The sequence below is a fragment of the Xenopus laevis genome, chromosome 7S, assembly GCF_017654675.1.
Source record: "Xenopus laevis strain J_2021 chromosome 7S, Xenopus_laevis_v10.1, whole genome shotgun sequence".
NCBI lineage: Eukaryota > Metazoa > Chordata > Amphibia > Anura > Pipidae > Xenopus > Xenopus laevis.
The window spans coordinates 382,181-402,740 of NC_054384.1; the positions used below are offsets into that span (position 1 = coordinate 382,181).

The 20,560-nt window shown below is 44.2% G+C and overlaps 1 protein-coding gene across 4 annotated transcripts in view; it reads left to right on the forward strand.

The window, feature by feature from the left end:
• The window catches only part of sorcs1.S (sortilin-related VPS10 domain containing receptor 1 S homeolog), a 122,789-nt gene that overhangs the window by 61,866 nt on the left and 40,363 nt on the right, over positions 1–20,560 (forward strand). For all 4 annotated transcript variants that reach the window (XM_018227212.2, XM_041570754.1, XM_041570753.1 and 1 more), the window contains exons 6-10: positions 8,271–8,335; positions 12,285–12,403; positions 13,688–13,777; positions 18,313–18,492; positions 18,623–18,769. In XM_018227212.2, the coding sequence (XP_018082701.1) occupies positions 8,271–8,335; positions 12,285–12,403; positions 13,688–13,777; positions 18,313–18,492; positions 18,623–18,769 (601 nt within the window). The remainder of the gene's footprint in view (positions 1–8,270; positions 8,336–12,284; positions 12,404–13,687; positions 13,778–18,312; positions 18,493–18,622; positions 18,770–20,560) is intronic.

The window sequence follows — 20,560 nt, forward strand, 5'->3', positions numbered from 1 at the left end:
CGTGGAGTTTTTCAACCCCAGAGCAGTTTTACCAAAGGTCCCTTTAAGGCAGCCTTCAGCCAACTGTTGGGGATAGGGGCCCAAGAACCCTTTGGGGTGTTAACTGTTAAATAGAATCTTCTTTGGTATTTTCCCATGTAGATTTATCCTGGTGGCTGGAGTCTAGTTCTAGTCAATCTTTGGGGCACATTCAGGAGGAAGACCTGTTTCTCAGCTGCATTAACAGTCATGAACCCCTAAAAGACATTCTTCATTTAGTCACAACGGGGTCCTCTGTCAATGATGTTGTCCCAGTCCACTCGCCCTTGTGAATCTGTATTCTTTCTCACCATGATCTAGTCCTTAGGCAAAGCTCCCATCAAAGCCTGGTCTGGTGGCATCATCTTAACAGCAAGTTCTGCACAAACAGAACAAGACAGAAGCAATAACAAACAAGCAAGGGGTGCGAAATGAAGGAAGAGAATAAGAGGTCTCGGTTCCCAAAACTTGCAGTCTAAAGTCGAGGAGCCAATGATAGAAATAGATGCGATAAAGAAATTTTAATGAATGGTTTGGACATCTTGCAGTCTCAGTTCCTTCCTTGGGTGTTGTTGCACCCCAACTCTGTTAAACCCTGGTTACGTGAAGTAATGCACCCCTAATCCTGGCCCTGTTGCCTAGGGAAACCATATGTAATGTGCAATCCTTGATATATGCTTAGGAATAATTGGTAACCTCCTTCTTTTCAAATGGGACAAAAGCTTTTCACTCTACAAACCTTTAGAGTTTCTCTTCTGGCCTTCAAGTGAATAAAGTTCCCCAATCCCCTTTTTCAAGCAAACTTCCCTTTTTTTAATCACAATGTGAATGAAATAAAAAAAAGAAAGTAGTTACAGAGCGAGAAGCTGAATTCCGTGACCCGTTCTATGAAGACATTTACATTTACCCTCAGGATCTCTTTCTACATCACAGTAATCACCAGGGATGTTCACAGCAATAATCCCATTCCCAATGCACAAAACACACAGAGGCTGAGATATTTGCTAATGATAAAGCTCTCGTTGGGAATATGACCTCTAATTGAATTACACCGCCATTATCTTGTGCCTGTTAGCGCAATGTGATGGTTATTTTGTGACAAGATAATGTCGGAGTCGTTCTTCTGTGCGTTCCTGAGTAGACGTCGCCATTCCACTGGTATTTATGGCTTATTAGCTCCATAGATATTGTCAGGAACCTGTGAAATGATTTGTTCCCTGGCAAATAGGTTCCCTTTAATGATGGTTCTAAATAAACATCTGGGAAGCGTGCAGGTCATGAACAAGAAATATCCTTGACTTGAATGGCACTAAACTGTATAACACAAATAGAGTCCACTCAAGATGAATCCTCCTTGCCACGGGACCTGGACCCATTAGGTCTGATGTTAAATGACTTGGCCAAAGAGATGGTTAAACCCAATCACATTTCAATCACATTGAGGGGGCTCCTCAATTCCAGGTTGCTCCAAGCCCAATATAGTCCATGAAAGAAGACAAGCCAACACAGGTCCAGTTATATTGTTTGGGGGACAGATAAGGCTCATTTATGATAGATATACAGTCCTCAGTGGAGTAGTGGAATAAAAAAAAAGCCCTCACTGACTATGAAAGGGTGGGTGGGGTGTTTGACATGAGATAGAGTCATGAAGAAACCCAACTTTCTCATATATCATTGTGACTGAAGGGAAAGTTTAAATGGAAACCCAAGGAAAACACCACAGTAGACATAAGTTCTATTTATTGGTCCAACTTGCAGGAGAAATAACAAATCTTGCCCACTGGCATTTCATTAGTGGGGCTTATAGAGTTTTGTAGGCTGAAGAGCAGATACATTTGGACCATAGTCTTCAAAAGTATCAAATTCACCCCTATCCCATGTGACTCTGAACTCCGTTAGCAAGTTACACCCCACCATAAGTGTAGGAACGCTGTGCCTTGGCTCTACCCCCCTTTTTTTAAAGAAGTGTCAGTTTTCTACCCACAGGGGTCATGTTGGGCCCCATGACTGTACCCATCTCCCACTGCTGTCAAATACTTTCCTTCTGAACATTCTTCTGATATATTTGAATGTTCCTGATTATGACTTGCCTACATTTGGGGGGCTATAAATAAATAGATGTATCTATTAGTAGGTTCCATCGTGTTCATAACTATCAGCCCGTGACTCACGTGTGGCGAATGGATATTAAGCGACTAGTGTAGGTGTCATGTGCCCAACTAAGGGATCGCCCCCGAAGAATGAAGGTTTTGCCATTAAAGGGAGTTGAAAGGGATTGTTTGATTGACGGCAGCCCATTTACTCCTGAGCCTGATTAGGGTTTATATAGTAACATTCCTCTGCAAAGTACCCCCCATGGCAAATACAGCCTCGGTCACTCAGTGTGTGTTCTAATTGTGTCCTCACACTTAGATCTATTGCTCATTCCTGATAATATTATTAGGGATGCACCGAATCCAGGATTCGGTTCAGGATTCAGCCTTTTTCAGCAGGATTCAGATTCGGCCGAATCCTTCTGCCAGGCCGAACCGAATCCGAATCTTAGGGGCTGGGAGGGAAATCTCGTGACTTTTTGTCACAAAACAAGGAAGTAAAAAGTTTTTCCCCTTCCCACCCCTAATTTGCATATGTGAATTAGGATTCGGATTCGGTTCAGTATTCAACGGAATCTTTTGCAAAGGATTCGGGGGTTCGGCCGAATCCAAAATAGTGGATTTGGTGTATCCCTAAATATTATATATATTTATATTTATATTCTCTTCTCTACACTTCTTTGTGATCATGAGAATTGGCAGCGTCTCTATAGTCAGTTTAATAAAGGGAATTATTATTATTATTATGTCACTCCTGGGGCTCCTGTTGTCCAGGACACGTGGGATGGAAATTCCTCCAGCATTTGGGAGAATACCCCCCCACCAAATGATTTGCTTTCAATATTAAAATCTTAATCATCTGACATATATTGTCACTAAAGCAATGTGATGGGAGGCTTTCTAATATCCTTATCATTTACAGTAGGGGGTACATTATCCCTTATAATACATGAGTGATACTCAGAGTTCCCTGTATAACTCAGCCTGCAGCCTTGTGTCTTTATATGGTCACAGAACAACCCCTCAGTGACTTCTAATATCCTTATCATTTACAGTAGGGGGTACATTATCCCTTATAATACATGAGTGATACTCAGAGTTCCCTGTATAACTCAGCCTGCAGCCTTGTGTCTTTATATGGTCACAGAACAACCCCTCAGTGACTTCTAATATCCTTATCATTTACAGTAGGGGGTACATTATCCCTTATAATACATGAGTGATACTCAGAGTTCCCTGTATAACTCAGCCTGCAGCCTTGTGCCTTTATATGGTCACAGAACAACCCCTCAGTGACTTCTAATATCCTTATCATTTACAGTAGGGGGTACATTATCCCTTATAATACATGAGTGATACTCAGAGTTCCCTGTATAACTCAGCCTGCAGCCTTGTGCCTTTATATGGTCACAGAACAACCCCTCAGTGACTTCTAATATCCTTATCATTTACAGTAGGGGGTACATTGTCCCTTATAATACATGAGTGATACTCAGAGTTCCCTGTATAACTCAGCCTGCAGCCTTGTGCCTTTATATGGTCACAGAACAACCCCTCAGTGACTTCTAATATCCTTATCATTTACAGTAGGGGGTACATTATCCCTTATAATACATGAGTGATACTCAGAATTCCCTGAGAATAGAAATAATAATAGAAATAATAATGTTAATAATTATGGTAAATATATGAATTATTTGCAATGAAGCAGCACAGGAGCTGAATGGTGGTACAATCAGATAACAATGGGGCGCAGATAATGGTTCTCTCCCCAGGACCAATAACTACAAAGTCCCCCCCCCCATATTCATAATTCTGTCATTCACAAGTAAAACACCCCCCCCCCCTTTTTACTGAGAACCCTTTGTCTCCAATGGACTGGGCTGATCTGGGCCTTTTATTGGCAGAAACTTACAGTGATGCATCTGTAGAGAAAGAATAGAAAGATCTGAAATAAACAATAGGAATAGAAATCACTTTGATTCACTGAATTCAATACACCGACAAGTCATTCACTGAGCAGAAAAGAACTGATTCACTTGGCAACTAATCCTCCCTCGGCAACGAAACCTGCAGTTACCCGTCAGCTCCCCTTGTTCCCTATGTGCTCAATTGGTATCGTTTGTAGGGGCATTAAATTAAAGGGAAAACATGCACTGACTTTTATTTAGTTTTATTTTCTGCTTTCTCTCTGCGTGCAACATAAGTGGTAAAGCTGAAAAGTGTTATTGGTTACACTGGAGAAGAGATAGTTAAAGGGGATATGATCACTATATATAAATATATAAGGGGATATGATCACTATATATAAATATATAAGGGGATATGATCACTATATATAAATATATAAGGGATATGATCACTATATATAAATATATAAGGGGATATGATCACTATTTATAAGGGGATACAATCACTATATATAAATATATAAAGGGGATATGATCAATATATATAAATATATAAGGGGATATGGTCACTATATATAAATATATAAGGGGGATATGATCACTATATATAAATATATAAGGGGGATATGATCACTATATATATAAATATATAAGGGCATATGATCACTATATATAAGGGACAGTAATGAAATAGAAAAAGTACAGAGAAGAGCGATGAAGCTGATAAAGGGAATGGAAGGGATCAGTTTTGGGGAAAGGCAAGTTGGGATTGGGGGAGTGCTGGGATGTACCACTGCTGTATGCCTTCTAGTTAGGACAATCGTCTGGGGATCCCAGGCTTGGCTCATATCTGCAAGAGATGGAAAATTCTGTCAGATCTCCACATTTATATAATGTTTTTAGATAAGAAAGAAACATGTTATGATGGTTCTCCTTGAAGGGCTGCACAGGGTTTTAGAGTCACATTGGTGTTAGTGTAAGTGCTCTGTGCTTTGGTGTTAGTGTAAGTGCTTTGCATATTGTTGGTGTTAGTGTAAGTGCTCTGTGCATTGTTGGTGTTAGTGTACATGCTCTGCACATTGTTGGTGTAAGTGCTCTGTGCATTGGTGTTAGTGTACGTGCTCTGCACATTATTGGTGTTAGTGAATGTGCTCTGCACATTGTTGGTGTTAGTGTAAGCACTCTATGCATTGTTGGTGTAAGTGCTCTGTGCATTGGTGTTAGTGTAAGTGCTTTGTGCATTGTTGATGTAAGTGCTTTGTGCATTGGTGTTAGTGTAAGTGCTCTTTGCATTGTTGGTGTTAGTGTACGTGCTCTGCACATTGTTGGTGTTGGAGTAAGTGCTTTGTGCATTGTTGGTGTTAGTGTAAGTGCTCTTTGCATTGGTGTTAGTGTACGTGCTCTGCACATTTTTGGTGTTAGTTTACGTGCTCTGCACATTGTTGGTGTTAGTGTAAGTGCTCTGTGAATTGTTGGTGTAAGTGCTCTGTGCATTTGTGTTAGTTTAAGTGATTTGTGCATTGTTGGTGTAAGTGCTCTGTGCTTTGGTGTTAGTGTAAGTGCTCTGTGCATTAGTGTTAGTGTAAGTGCTTTGTACATTTTTGGTGCAAGTGCTCTGTGCTTTGGTGTAAGTGCTTTATGCATTGTTGGTGTAAGTGCTCTGTGCATTGGTGTTAGTGTAAGTGCTTTGTGCATTGTTGGTGTTAGTGTACTTGCTCTGCACATTGTTGGTGTTAGTGTAAGTGCTCTGTTCATTGGTGTTAGTGTAAGTGCTTTGTGCTTTGTTGGTGTTAGTGTAAGTGCTCTTTGCATTGGTATTAGTGTACGTGCTCTGTACATTGTTGGTGTTAGTGCTCTGTGCATTGGTGTTAGTGTAAGTGTTTTGTGCAGTGTTGGTGTTAGTGTAAGTGCTCTTTGCATTGGTGTTAGTGTACGTGCTCTGCACATTGTTGGTGTTAGTGTACATGCTCTGCACATTGTTGGTGTTAGTGTAAGTGTTTTGTGCATTGTTGGTGTTAGTGTAAGTGCTCTTTGCATTGGTGTTAGTGTACGTGATCTGCACATTGTTGGTGTTAGTGTACGTGCTCTATGCGTTGTTGGTGTTAGTGTAAGTGGCTCATGTTCTATGTATCTGACATTTTTATCTCTGTTCTGCTTGAGATTCTTTACAGTTAATGAGCCGGCAGAATGTTCAGTGCATTCTCAATGAGGTGCCGATTTCTGAGCATTTTGCTCGTTAGGAATGTGCCCAGTGCTCGTTAGCGGAAGATAAAGAGATGGAAGGAAGGGGCCATATGGGGGGGGGGTGATGGTGTTGTTGTCGGGTGAAATGATTCACAAGCAGATGCAGAGGATTCAGTTCCAGCTCAATTGCCCCAGTGAGAAGGAAATGCCCGTGTTTGGCAGCTGAATGGGCACAAACTGGGGCACCTGTTCCTCTCTCTCTCTCCAGCCAGTGATGGGGGGTCAGGGGAGCTGCAGACACAGCCCAGATACCCAGATATTTCTATTTACTCTCACCGGGGGACGGAGATTGATTTCTGCCCCAGTGCAATGGGTACAGTGATATTCTCATCTCCAGACTCACTGAAGCTCAAAAATACAAATCACTTGCGCTTCAATTCTCTCCCGGGATCAGATCAGGTGCCCATTAACCTGCCAGCCAAGGATCTGCACCTCCCTGGCACATGCTGCCATTCACTTGCTTTACTGCAGTGCAGAGCTAAGGAGATACAGGGAACAGCCTCCCAGCAGGGGCGGCACAACTGACTGAGTAGCGGAATGCACATCTGCATAGGATAATGTACTCAGTATCACTCTAGTGTTGGGGGTAGCTGTACTGATAGCCTGTGCATGGGCCAATAAGCTTCTGACTTGCTGTGTGGGGAGCTGAGGGTCTGGCTATTGCTCAGATTGGCATCAGGACTGGTGCTTTGCTGGGGGGGGCAGGAGGGGGTGCATGGCACAGACACAGCTTTGCCCTTAGTGAGCGGCACCGGATACAGCGAATCTGATGAGTTTCCCTGTAATTTATGTTTCTGTCCCTTCAGGGATTGAGTTCAAGGGAGAAGAAAACAAAACGGCAGATATAGGAGATGGATGGAGGGGGGAGGGATGGTGGGGAGTGATGGATGGGAGAGAGGGATGAAGGGAAGAGAGGAATGGAGGGGAAAGAGGGATGGTGGAGAGAAAGGAAAGGTAGAGAGAAAGAGAAATGGTAGAGAGAGAGAGATGGAGGGGAGCGAGGGATTGAGTGGAGAGAGGGAGAGATGGGTGGAGGGGAGAGAGGGATTGTGGAGAGAGAGGGATGGAGGGGAGAGAGAGAGATGGAGGGGAGGTAGGGATGGTATAGAGAGAGAGGGATGGTGGAGAGAGAGGGATGGAGGGGAGAGAGAGATAATGGGGAGAGAAGGATGGAGGGGAGGCAGGGATGGTGGAGAGAGAGTTATGGTGGGGAGAGAGGAATGGAGGGGAGAGAGGGATTGAGGGGAGAAAGAGATGGTGGGGAGAGAGGATGGAGGAGAGGTAGGGATGGTGGAGAGAGAGGGATGGAGGGGAGAGAGAGAGATGGTGGGGAGAGAGGGATGGAGGGGAGGTAGGGATGGTGGAGAGAGAGGGATGGTGGGGAGAGAGGGATGGAGGGGAGGTAGGGATGGGGAAGAGTAAGGGATAGAGAGGAGAGAGGGATGAAGGGGAGGTAAGGATGGTGGAGAGAGCTTGAGGGGGGGCCCCACTAGTGTGAACCCCACATTTTCTCTGATGGGGGAGAAGAAGCCGCAGAGCCCTCATTATATTCCCGATAATCCCACTCAGTAGCTCCACCACCAGGCCAAGCCAAAGATGTGTTTTGACTCCTGAAACAAAGTAGCACAAACAGCTGTTTAACAGACCTGGGAGAGAACTGGCTGCTGTTACATTGGGCCACATTCAGATCCATTAGAAAACGTTATTTTATGGTTCATTCTTCATTCATTTTTATCATTAAATTGCATCTGATCCATTGTTTCAACTATCAGCAAGAAAAGTAATGTTGCAATGAACTGTTACACCCAGTTGTAGCACTAGGGGTGCTGTGTAAGAATGTTTGAGGGATTAAATGAAAATGATGACGCCATACAGTATAGTCTATAGAGCCTTTGGGGGGTCATAAAAATCCTTTGGGAGGCCACAACTGGCCCGTGAGCCTCCAGTTGGACAGACCTGCTCTAAAAGGTGCCACAAACCTAATTCATTATCTTCTTGTCTGTAGGACCGTGACCATTTCTAGCCGGGACTCGGATCTGGTGCATCTGGAGACTAAAACTGCAGAAGGGCGTAAGTATTGGACCTGTGCTGGAATAGGGGGTGGAGCTAAGATATTGGCACTGCCCATGTGGCCCATTGTTGTGATGGTGTCAGCTACTGATATACAATAAATGTATATAACCTGCTCTATGAGCAATATCTTACTGAGCATAACAACAGGACCGCGTGGCTGCTGCATGGGGGCAATTCACTCTGCTAAAACCTCCCAGCTCTGTCCCTGGTTATGGGGGGAGGGGTCTACAGTTGTTGGTTAGAGTTGCAGGTTCCTGGTGCTGGGGGGCATCACTGGTAGGTTAGTTACAGTTATGGGTTCTGGAGTCGATTTCAGTGCAGAGAGAGGGACAATATGGTACTTGGAGCAGTCAGCAGATCAGAGTCTCTAAATGTTTGGTTGGGTTAACTTGACCTTTACAGATGCACTAAATTAAATATTAGATCCATTGGTTTTCCTATTTCTGTGGGGAATCATTTTCCACCAGACAGAGGGGAAGGTGAGTGGTACATACACAATGAGAAAACACAGATGGAGCCTGCCCAGACAGAGGGGAAGGTGAGGGGCACATACACAATGAGGAACCACAGATGGACCCTGCCCAGACAAGGGAGAAGGTAAGGGGCACATACACAATGAGGAACCCTGGTTAGACCCTGCCCAGACAGAGGGAAGGTGAGGGGCACAGACACAATGAGGAACCACAGATGGACCCTGCCCAGACAAGGGAGAAGGTAAGGGGCACATACACAATGAGGAACCCTGGTTAGACCCTGCCCAGACAGAGGGAAGGTGAGGGGCACAGACACAATGAGGAACCACAGATGGACCCTGCCCAGACAAGGGAGAAGGTAAGGGGCACATACACAATGAGGAACCCTGGTTAGACCCTGCCCAGACAGAGAGAAGGTGAGGGGCACAGACACAATGAGGAACCACAGATGGACCCTGCCCAGACAAGGGAGAAGGTAAGGGGCACATACATAATGAGGAACCCTGGTTAGACCCTGCCCAGACAGAGAGAAGGTGAGGGGCACAGACACAATGAGGAACCACAGATGGACCCTGCCCAGACAAGGGAGAAGGTAAGGGGCACATACACAATGAGGAACCCTGGTTAGACCCTGCCCAGACAGAGGGAAGGTGAGGGGCACAGACACAATGAGGAACCACAGATGGACCCTGCCCAGACAGAGGGGAAGGTGAGTGAGATTTATAGGAAGTGCAGTTGGGGATAGAGATGGGGGAGCAATAGGAGGGGGTTCAGTGATATTTGTAGGCTGGAAGTAGGGTTGGGCAGAAGAGGCACATGTCTACGACGCATTGCTTGGGGGTGCCAGGTAGACACCTTCCCTCTGACCTACCCCATGTCTGGCCGGACGAGTCCTTCTCGGTGAGTCGATGTGGTTACTTGTGCATTTTCACTTAGGCCCACGCGGTGATGGGGGCGACGCGGGGGCTGGGTTAACTGGGGTGCATGACCTCCTTGTCCGGCTTGGATATTTGTTATTTGGGAAGTTGCACAGACAATTCATTATACAGAAAGTCCCATTTGTCGGGGGGAGGGGGGAAGCACCAGGTTCATCTCAAGTCAAATATTTGGGTATTTATTTTTATTTTTTGTTGAAGTAAATGAAACCTGAACTTATTCTGCCGCTCGCCTTCTCCCCGGGCACCAATTAAAGTTCAGTCTCATAAACAGAACAGAATGAATCCCGACTGCCTCGGCACTTTAAATGATCTGTATAAATCTCCTGCCCACAAGGTGCCCGCTGTGCCAGCCTTTTCTTTTTATAATGTCAGAGGCTTGATGTGCACCGAGGGGCCCCGGGGAGCCACACACACACCTCAATAATGTTTCCTTCAATACAACTCAGTCTTTGTGTTCTGGAGATAAAAGAAAAAAACTTGTACTTCTGCGTTTGGATAAAACAAAATAACTGTAAAGGAATATTCCAGAACTTTCTCCAGGTTCCGCAATGAAGCTGAGAGTACAAGGCAAATGTATAGAGACAGCGAGGAGAGACAGACAGACAAAGAGACAGACACAGAACAAAGGAGGGTAAAGATGAGGGAAAGATACATTATATACTGGTACCAAGTGTTGGATCAATGACTTCTGGGCTGTTCTATAGAGATCAGAGGTCAGTGCAATGTCAGTGATTAGTCACCTTGATGGGGCGAGACCTGGAGAAAGTGCTTTATGAGAAGCAGAAACTTTCATATAATATAATATAATAAGATATATGTTATAATATGATATAATATAAGATATGATATAATAAGATATAATTTGATATCATATAATATAACATATAATATAATAATATATAAAATAATATAAGATATAATATGATATAATATAATATAACATATCATATAATAATATATAAAATAATATATAAAGATATACAGTGATATAATATAATAAGATATAATATGATATAACATATAAGATATTATATAAGATGTAATATAATACAATATGATATAATATAATAACATATAATAAGATACAATATATGATATAACATGATATATGATAATATGATATAATAACATATAATATAATAACATATCATATGATATAATATAATAAGATATAATATAACATGAGTGCTGAGTTCAATTCTGGTTACAATGTATGAGTTTCATGTTTCAATTCTCTTTCTCTGTCACTATCTTTGTGATTCTGTCCATGAGTCACTGTGGGTCGGTATCTCTGATCCACTGCTGAGTTCTGTTTTGAGCTAATATCTGCCTGGAGAGTGCACTTAGCTCCATTGCGCTTGGTCCCTTTGAGGAGAGGGTTAATAACACAGATCTGTGCTTGGCCCTGGCATTGATGAGTTTGTGGAGTTTCTTTTTGTTTGTACCTGTCATTTCTGCCTTAATTAAAGGAGAACTCTGCCCAAATCTGTATTTCTGCCCAATGAAAGAAATTGGTGAAAGGTGACTGGGTATAGGGGACTGGGTACAGTTTGTGCCAACCTCCCCCCCTCCTGTGGGAACATTGCTTGATTTAGCACCAGAGTGGGCAGATCTCAGTGGGCATTGATTGGGCAGATTTTAGTGGGCACTGATTGGCAGATATGAGTGGGCACTGATTGGGCAGATCTCAGTGGGCATTGATTGGGCAGATCTCAGTGGCACTGATTGGCAGATATGAGTGGGCACTGATTGGGCAGATCTTAGTGGCACTGATTGGGCAGATCTCAGTGGCACTGATTGGCACACATTGCAGCTTCCCATGGTGCCATTAAGGAGTAAATTAACCCATTTATCTTTCTGTGTCCAGCAGTACAGAGAAATCTGATGCCCATGTATATAATTAGTAATTCCTATGGCACCCGCATGCCCATTGCCTAAATACTTCATAATGATATATATTCTGCTCCTTGTATGAACCCACATTCCCTCACCCCTCATTCTACTGTTGTCTATTGCCCAGGGGCCCGGGGGCAGGCGATGCCTCAGCAAATCTTTAACTACTTTACACTGTTTGACATGTCAGTTGCGGTCACTGAAGGGTTAATCTACTCTATATCTTCACTTATTGGTTGGTTTAACCTCTTCCTTTCTAACACCTTGCCTTCCTCATTCATAATTAGCTTGCCTTTGTCTCCTCCTTCTAATTAACCCCTTTCCAAAGTATTTAACCTATTCCTTTCATTATTTACCCCAACCTTAGTTTTAAAACCCTGTTACCCATATTCCCTTGTTTCCCATATTCCCTTATCATATTCCCATATTCCCCCACTCTTTATTTGACCCATTTCTTTTGTCCCCCATTTAACCCTTTTCTTTATCACTAATTGCTTAACCCAGTTCTTCCTTTTTTCCCCGTTTAACTCTTTCCATACTTTAGGAATGAGATGTGTGGGCTTGGGCCTGGAATGTGATTTCTGGATGAACCTGTTGTGTCTGGTTCTGATGACAAACCCATTTAACCCTGTCTCTTCCCAGATGCCCAGTACATCATGTGCCGAATGTCCAACTGTTCGGAGGCAGCGAGGGGGAAGCCGTTCCCGGGATTCATAGACACCAACTCGCTCATCGTACAGGATGAATATGTGTTTGTGCAGGTGAGACGTCCCTGATCCCTACGGATCCTACAGGGCAGACCCCCCCCCCCCCAGGGAAGTCAATGGGGACAAATCCCGGATTATCTTTGTTTTAGTCAACTGGCAAGTTGCTCTGGACTGGAAATCTGTGGGTTCTGGGGCTCCTATAAAATGCCGTAGAAAGTCACTAATTCGTGGGCTGGTGGGGGGCCTCTTGTACTTGGAATACCAGGGCCTTTTCTGACTCCCAGTCCAGACCTGTGTGAACATGTCGGTTCTTTGGTTCCGTGGGTCACATCCATTGTGCCGGACTAAAGGCAGTTAAATATCTATGGGGCCTATAGATTTTCCCTGTGATTCCTTTGGTTTATTTTGGACCCGTGGGTTTTTTCCTCCAGTAAATGTAGATAATTAGTAATGGGGGCTGCACTACTGAACCCCAGTGGCACCTCTCACATGTTCTCATTAGACTTCCAAAAGCTCATTTCTGTTGCACTAATTGACTCCCTGGGGCCCCTCTGGACTTTGTGCCAGGAAATATTTGGCATGAGGCTGTAGGTGACAATCTGTTTTGTACCAGTAGCCCCCCTTGCACCCCACATGCTCAGTGGCCCATTGAGAGCAGGAAGAGTAAATGGGAAGTGTTGGGGTTAATAAGTAGTAGGAGTAGGAATAGCTTTGGGTTCTAGAAGAAGCTCCAAAGAATAACAAATGCCCCATAATCAATTAGCAGTTTGTGGCTGGCGCAGCAGCTCATTGGGTAGAAACATGAATATTAATGATGTTTAACGACAAAGGAAAATCCACTGTTTACTGAGCACTGTCTCAATGTGACCTTATTGGCTCCGGCAATTAAAAGGCAGCGCCAGTCCAATGTCCTTATCCGGTACAGTCTGCAGGGGACGGCACTTCTCACTGTAACAGCTGCGCACTGCCCCCTGCTGGCTCAACAGGAACAATATGAAGGATATTATAGGAGTTGGGGGCTAATGGGGGCATTCGCTTAGACTGAAGGAACATTTCATGGCAGGTGGGGGGCAGAGCTTTGTGCTTTTGCCTCTAGACACAGTAAAGCTCCACAATCTTCACCAATAACAAATCACTTGGCCCATATTTAACTCTTGCCGGTCCTGAGTGACAATCCATTCGGCATTATCCCCCCCCCCATCTTACACCCCTTTATTTATCTTTCTTTCTGTTGTTCAGTTTAGGTTTGTACAGGGAGTCTCTGAGCTGAAATGGGGAAGGTGCAGACGTCTCTGTATGTAGCTAATGTCTCTGAACTGTCTCTTTCTCCCCCTGCAGCTGACATCAGGAGGAAGACCCCATTACTTTGTGTCCTACCGACGGGAGCCCTTTGCACAAATGAAACTGCCCAAATACTCCATGCCAAAGGTACTGTACTGAGTAATAATGATAGCCGCCATCTTGTTCTCCCAGGTGTCCCTACTGCACCTCCACCGGCTGCCCCTGGCATGTTGGCTGGTTCCGCGGGGGCGGGGTTAAGCTCTTGGCAGTATAGTCTGTGCCCCAGAGAAGCTTTGGATACATATTTGCTCTTTCATTATTTCACTGTGTATATTAGGGGCACGAAAAACATGAAGGATATGAGACCAGACAAAACACAGATGCAGCACTTTGCCACATGCATCACAAGCTCAGTTTTCAATGGAGATTCCACCAGTTGCAGACGTTACATTTGCATGTGGTGCATGTGGTGCATGTGGTACAGCGATGCATCTGTGTTCTGCCTCTGCTGATTTCTGTAGCAACACGCCATGTATGTAATGCACCTTGATATGTTACATGTATGTGTTTGTGATTCAGTTACTGATTTGTATTGTACGTTCATTTCTAACTTATCCCTGTGTTTTATTGCCAATTGTTTGCTAAGGGCAACTGCACTGGTGCAATTCAGTTTCCATGTTAATAAACCAGCCCCATTACGCTCAGACGAAGGCACAAATCTCTGCCCTAACGAGCCCTTCGCTCAGCCTCACGCGGATTCATCAGCGGCAACTAAACTCACTATCCGGGAGGCTGATCGAAGCCGCATGCAAAGTAATTGCATTCCTGACATTTGCATTTGTTGTCAAGTAAATCACTTGCAGTCAAGGAGGAAACGTCTGAGATTGATGTTCCCTAAATCCATAAACAGATTTGCCTGATGGTCCCTTATTATTCTGCGCCGACTCCAGAGCTTTAATAGTGATCAGGAGTCATTTTCTCTTGCTCTTTTGCATTTATTATTTCATATAATTACTGTGTCTGACAAATATAAAACTGCTCATCTGCATGTGATCCCTAATTGTACAGCAGCCAATGGGCCCCCTCTGGGAGCTGAATTTCTTAAATGGGCTTCTGTCTATAGCAGGATTGGAAGGGTTACTGTCTGCTCTCTCTCATTTCCCTACAGAAATAGGGATTGGTAACACTAGATAGGTACCTAATATATAGAGACGAGGAAAGTGTTGGAAGGGTTACTGTCTGCTCTCATTTCCCTACAGAAATAGGGATTGGTAACACTAGATAGGTACCTAATATATAGAGACAAGAGGAAAGTGTTGGAAGGGTTACTGTCTGCTCTCTCTCATTTCCCTACAGAAATAGGGATTGGTAACACTAGATAGGTACCTAATATATAGAGACAAGAGGAAAGTGTTGGAAGGGTTACTGTCTGCTCTCTCTCATTTCCCTACAGAAATAGGGATTGGTAACACTAGATAGGTACCTAATATATAGAGACAAGAGGAGAGTGTTGGAAGGGTTACTGTCTGCTCTCTCTCATTTCCCTACAGAAATAGGGATTGGTAGTACTAGATAGGTACCTAATATATAGAGACAAGAGGAAAGTGTTGGAAGGGTTACTGTCTGCTCTCTCTCATTTCCCTACAGAAATAGGGATTGGTAACACTAGATAGGTACCTAATATATAGAGACAAGAGGAAAGTGTTGGAAGGGTTACTGTCTGCTCTCTCTCATTTCCCTACAGAAATAGGGATTGGTAACACTAGATAGGTACCTAATATATAGAGACAAGAGGAAAGTGTTGGAAGGGTTACTGTCTGCTCTCTCTCATTTCCCTACAGAAATAGGGATTGGTAACACTAGATAGGTACCTAATATATGGAGACAAGAGGAAAGTGTTGGAAGGGTTACTGTCTGCTCTCTCTCATTTCCCTACAGAAATAGGGATTGGTAACACTAGATAGGTACCTAATATATAGAGACAAGAGGAAAGTGTTGGAAGGGTTACTGTCTGCTCTCTCTCATTTCCCTACAGAAATAGGGATTGGTAACACTAGATAGGTACCTAATATATAGAGACAAGAGGAAAGTGTTGGAAGGGTTACTGTCTGCTCTCTCTCATTTCCCTACAGAAATAGGGATTGGTAACACTAGATAGGTACCTAATATATAGAGACAAGAGGAAAGTGTTGGAAGGGTTACTGTCTGCTCTCTCTCATTTCCCTACAGAAATAGGGATTGGTAACACTAGATAGGTACCTAATATATAGAGAGTGATGGAAGGGTTACTACCTGCTCTAGGAACAGAGACAATGGTCACAGAAATGCTCAGTAACTTCTAATATCCTTATAATTTGCAGTAGGGGGTAATTTGCTCTGTGTATGAGCTAAACTGAGCCTGTGATGTCCATCACCGTTTCCCTTTCTTGGTGGCGTCAGTAAGGGGCCGAGACTCAGCAGCACAAACTGATTGAAAGTCTCAGTGAAACAGAAGCCAAACTGCCGTCCCTTATTGCCCTTTCTCGTTAGAGATGAACAAGGTCCGGGGCAGAACCGTTGCTCAGATGCAGTCGGAGGAGCAGCATTTTCTCTGATCTTCCAAACAAAGTATCAGAGACGCGGCGCCACTTCTCCGCTCGCCCACCAGCTCGTTAGAGAAACGTATTTTCCTATTAAAAGTAACTGTCAGGGCGCAGGCAGCACAGATGACACTTTCTGCTGATGTGAAACACAAACCCACTTTCCAATCATCTCTTGATATCAGTGTCAGGGAAACAGATTTGTTTTTGTGGGGGAGACACCGACTCGCTGGCAGGAGCAGCCCACCCCCCACTGACCTGTACATTAACTGCAGGGGGGATTATTAACCCAACAAATCCAGGTCCCATGGCCCATAGCAACCAATTAATAAGCTTTGAAAAGCAGATAATATTCATACACTGTGCATCTAATCCTATTGCTCCAATACACCCCCTAATACATTGTATCTAATACTTTCCCTCCAATACACCCTTCCTAATAATACTGCCTAATACATTGTATCTAATACTTTCCCCTCTAATACACCCTCTCTAATACTTCCCTGACACATTGGGGTTAATTTATCAACACTGGGCAAATTTGCCCATGGGCAGTTACCCATAGCAACCAATCAGTGATTAGCTTTTTAAGCCAGCTGCAAGTAGAACAATGAATGCAATAATCTGATTGGTTGCCATGGGTTATTGTCCATGGGCAAATTTGCCCAGTGTTGATAAATGACCCCCATTCTATCTAATACTTCCCTGTGATACTCCGTCTGTCTGTAGTACAATCCATATGATGTACATGTAATGCTGCTCCAGTGTTTAATACAATGTGTGGGGATTAGATGCAGAGATTTAGAGGGATAAAATCACATCCAGTGAATCGCATGAATGACGTGGAGAACATAAGGAATGAGAATGAAAGGGATTATGTCTGAATGTTGCAGAGAGAGAGCGAGACGATACAAAGAGACCCCCTCCCATGGCCGTGTTACCCCCGAGCATTATCAGGGGAAACTGTTTGTAGACTAAATACTGAAGTTTCTCAGAGACAAATGAATAAATGTCTTCACACAAATTCCTCTTTTTAAAGAAGAATGAAAAGTCTTTGGAATGAGAAGCAGGAGAGAAGCTGCGCTGGGGTTTTTATTCTTATACAACTGAGAGGGTCCAGTTACTTTGTTCTGCTCTTTATGGAAAGTTCTGCCTTTATGTCCCGCAGCCTGTACCGGATTTCTATCAGCCAAGCGCCAGTGCCTGGGGAATATCTGCCCCTAATGAGAAGGCGATAAATGTGAGAAATCTAACGGATCAAACTTCCCTGCTGATTGAAGGGCCCAGGGCCCCCAGTCTCTCTAACAGATGAACCAACATATTCCTGGGGAGTTCACTTGTCAAGGTGCCCAGTCCTGTATTATATGAGCAGATGTATCACTTGCACAAGTGGGGACAAACTGTACCCCCATAAGTCCCATCCACTAGTTATTGCACCTGTGACAATGGGTCAGACCAGATTCTATATCTGATATTACAAATAACTGGAGCAACATGTTACATAGTTAAATTGGGTTGAAAAAGACAAAGTCCATCAAGTTCAACCCCTCCAAATGAAAACCCAGCCCCATACACACACCCCTCCCTACTTTTAATTAAATTCTATGTACCCATACCTATACTAACTATAGAGTTTAGTATCACAATAGCCTTTGTATTATGTCTGTCCAAAAAAATCATCCAAGTCATTCTTAAAGGCATTAACGGAATCAGCCATCACAACAGCCATCATGTGGCCCCTGCTGCCCTAGTCTGTTATTTTTATCTCTAATAATGGAACAAGGTTTAACTGGGGGCTTCAATTCCAGCCAGGGCACTGTATGTCCCCCCTGTGTCTGTGTTGGTTCCCCCAGTTTCCTCCCACCCTCCAAATACTGACCAGTTAATTGGCTTCTAGTTAACTGAACTAGTTTGTGTCCAATAGAGACTTTATTTGGTCAGATCCTCTGGGGCAGAGGCTCACAGCACAATTGGTTCCTCTTATTACCTGCTACAGGCCCCGCCCACGAGGAGCAGAAGCAACAATACATGTTATGGGGCTCAGACCCCAAATACAGAATGTTTGAGTCACAGACAGTATTCCCCCCCCCCGTGTCTCCCCAGGACATGCACGTTATCAGCACCGACGAGAATCAGGTGTTTGTGGCCATTCAGGAGTGGAACCAGAACGAGACCTACAACCTCTACATATCGGACACGCGGGGGATATTTTTCACTTTGGCTCTGGAGAATGTGAAGAGCAGCCGTGGCCCCGAGGGAAATGTAATGATCGACCTGTACGAGGTATGTTAGTATGGCAGCTCCCGCCCAGATGTATCAATGTGAAGAGAAATGTGTGTCCCCACTATATGTGCCAATCACACCCCACATGTCCCTCACTGACCTGCTCTACAGCTGCACCCATTTTTCCTAGGTAGCAGGGATAAAGGGAATGTTCTTGGCTAATAAGAAGGTTGGCAGCAAAGTGAAGACTTTCATCACGTACAATAAGGGGAGAGACTGGAACCTGCTACAGGCCCCCGACTCTGATCTAAAAGGAAACGCAGTCAACTGCCAGCTGGTAAGCTCCTCCCCCCTGGGGCCCCCAGAATGTCAATGAAAGGGTCACAGGTCCCTCACTGTATGAAGGAAACCTGTATGTGTCAGACACTCCGCCCCCGAGGAACATGAAGTCTTCATGAAACAAAAGTGATCAGATTCACTTGGGTGGGAGTTAGGGATATAACAAGGCTGTGATTGGCTGTCGTGCACTGCCACCAATTTATTCTTCTGAAATAACAGAAATAAGGGTCGGGGGGGGGGGGGTCAGACACATTCCAACATGGCGTGTTAATGGCTTTGCACTAATGTGCAGTTCCGTTGTTCCCTTACCCTATAAGTTGGCCTAAAATATTTACTGGTTTAAGTGGATTTCAGGAGGATGCTGGGATTTGTAGTATATTTATAATGCTGGAGCACAGCAGCTTAATACATAATACAATCTTCTTTCATGATTATTCTTTTCATGCTGATGTGGAATTGTTTAATGAACTATTAGAAGAACAAGTTATATATCTCTGTATATCTCTATATCTCTCTCTCTCTTTCTATATCTATTTATATCTATTTATTATGGGATTCGCTACCAAAATAGAGGGAACGAGTGATTCATTGGTGGGGAGGAAAGGAGATCTCACCATCAGCATAGGAAGGGGTTCTTTACTGTAAGGGCAGTCAGGTTATGGGATTCCCTACCAAGAGAGGGGGAATGAGTGATTCATTGGTGGGGAGGAAAGGAGATCTCACCATCAGTATAGGAAGGGGTTCTTTACTGTAAGGGCAGTCAGGTTATGGGATTCCCTACCAAGAGAGGGGGAATGAGTGATTCATTGGTGGGGAGGAAAGGAGATCTCACCATCAGTATAGGAAGGGGTTCTTTACTGTAAGGGCAGTCAGGTTATGGGATTCCCTACCAAGAGAGGGGGAATGAGTGATTCATTGGTGGGGAGGAAAGGAGATCTCACCATCAGCATAGGAAGGGGTTCTTTACTGTAAGGGCAGTCAGGTTATGGGATTCCCTACCAACAGAGGGGGAATGAGTGATTCATTGGTGGGGAGGAAAGGAGATCTCACCATCATTATAGGAAGGAGTTCTTTACTGAAAGGGCAGTCGGTGGGAGTTTGGGTTCTTTACTTCAGTTCACTTTGCAGAGAGAGATTTGTGTCCCTTGTTGGCCTGTGCTACTATATATATATATATATATATATATATATAACACTGTCAGTACAGAGAGATGTGGAAGATACAGGCTGAGTCCATGATATAAAGGAGATGACTTTGAAGCCCCCCGTTTTGGAGCCCCAGTAGAACTGATCCCTTTCATGTGTCTGTTTGGCAGCGCAAGTTAATAATTAATATGTCAGCTCTTGTGCATTGTCTGCGCTTCTGCTTGTGAGGAGTCTCAGGCCAAACAGATGGGCGTCATCACTATTTGCTCATCTTTCACCAGAAATCTCCCCACTGTGCACTGGGGGTTCACATAAAAACATGGGTGCTGAGGGGGTGCGGCGGCACAGGGAATACCTGCCCAACAGGTGTGTTTCCTCCCACAGGGCTGAGGCCCAGCCACACAACACTAGTGAACTGTCGCTTTAAGGGACTCCCTGCATCTCTGGCTGATGGGAGTTGTACAAGTGATGCACCTGAGTCTGTGTGTTTGGTTACCCTTTAACTTCCCATTCTGAATAATTTTATTAGGGAATGCCCCCCATGCCCTGACACTCAATATGGGGGTGCATCACTTGAACCTTTATTTATCTCGTTTAGCCCCAACTTTGCCCGTCGGTGCAACAGCTATTGACCCCCACTCAC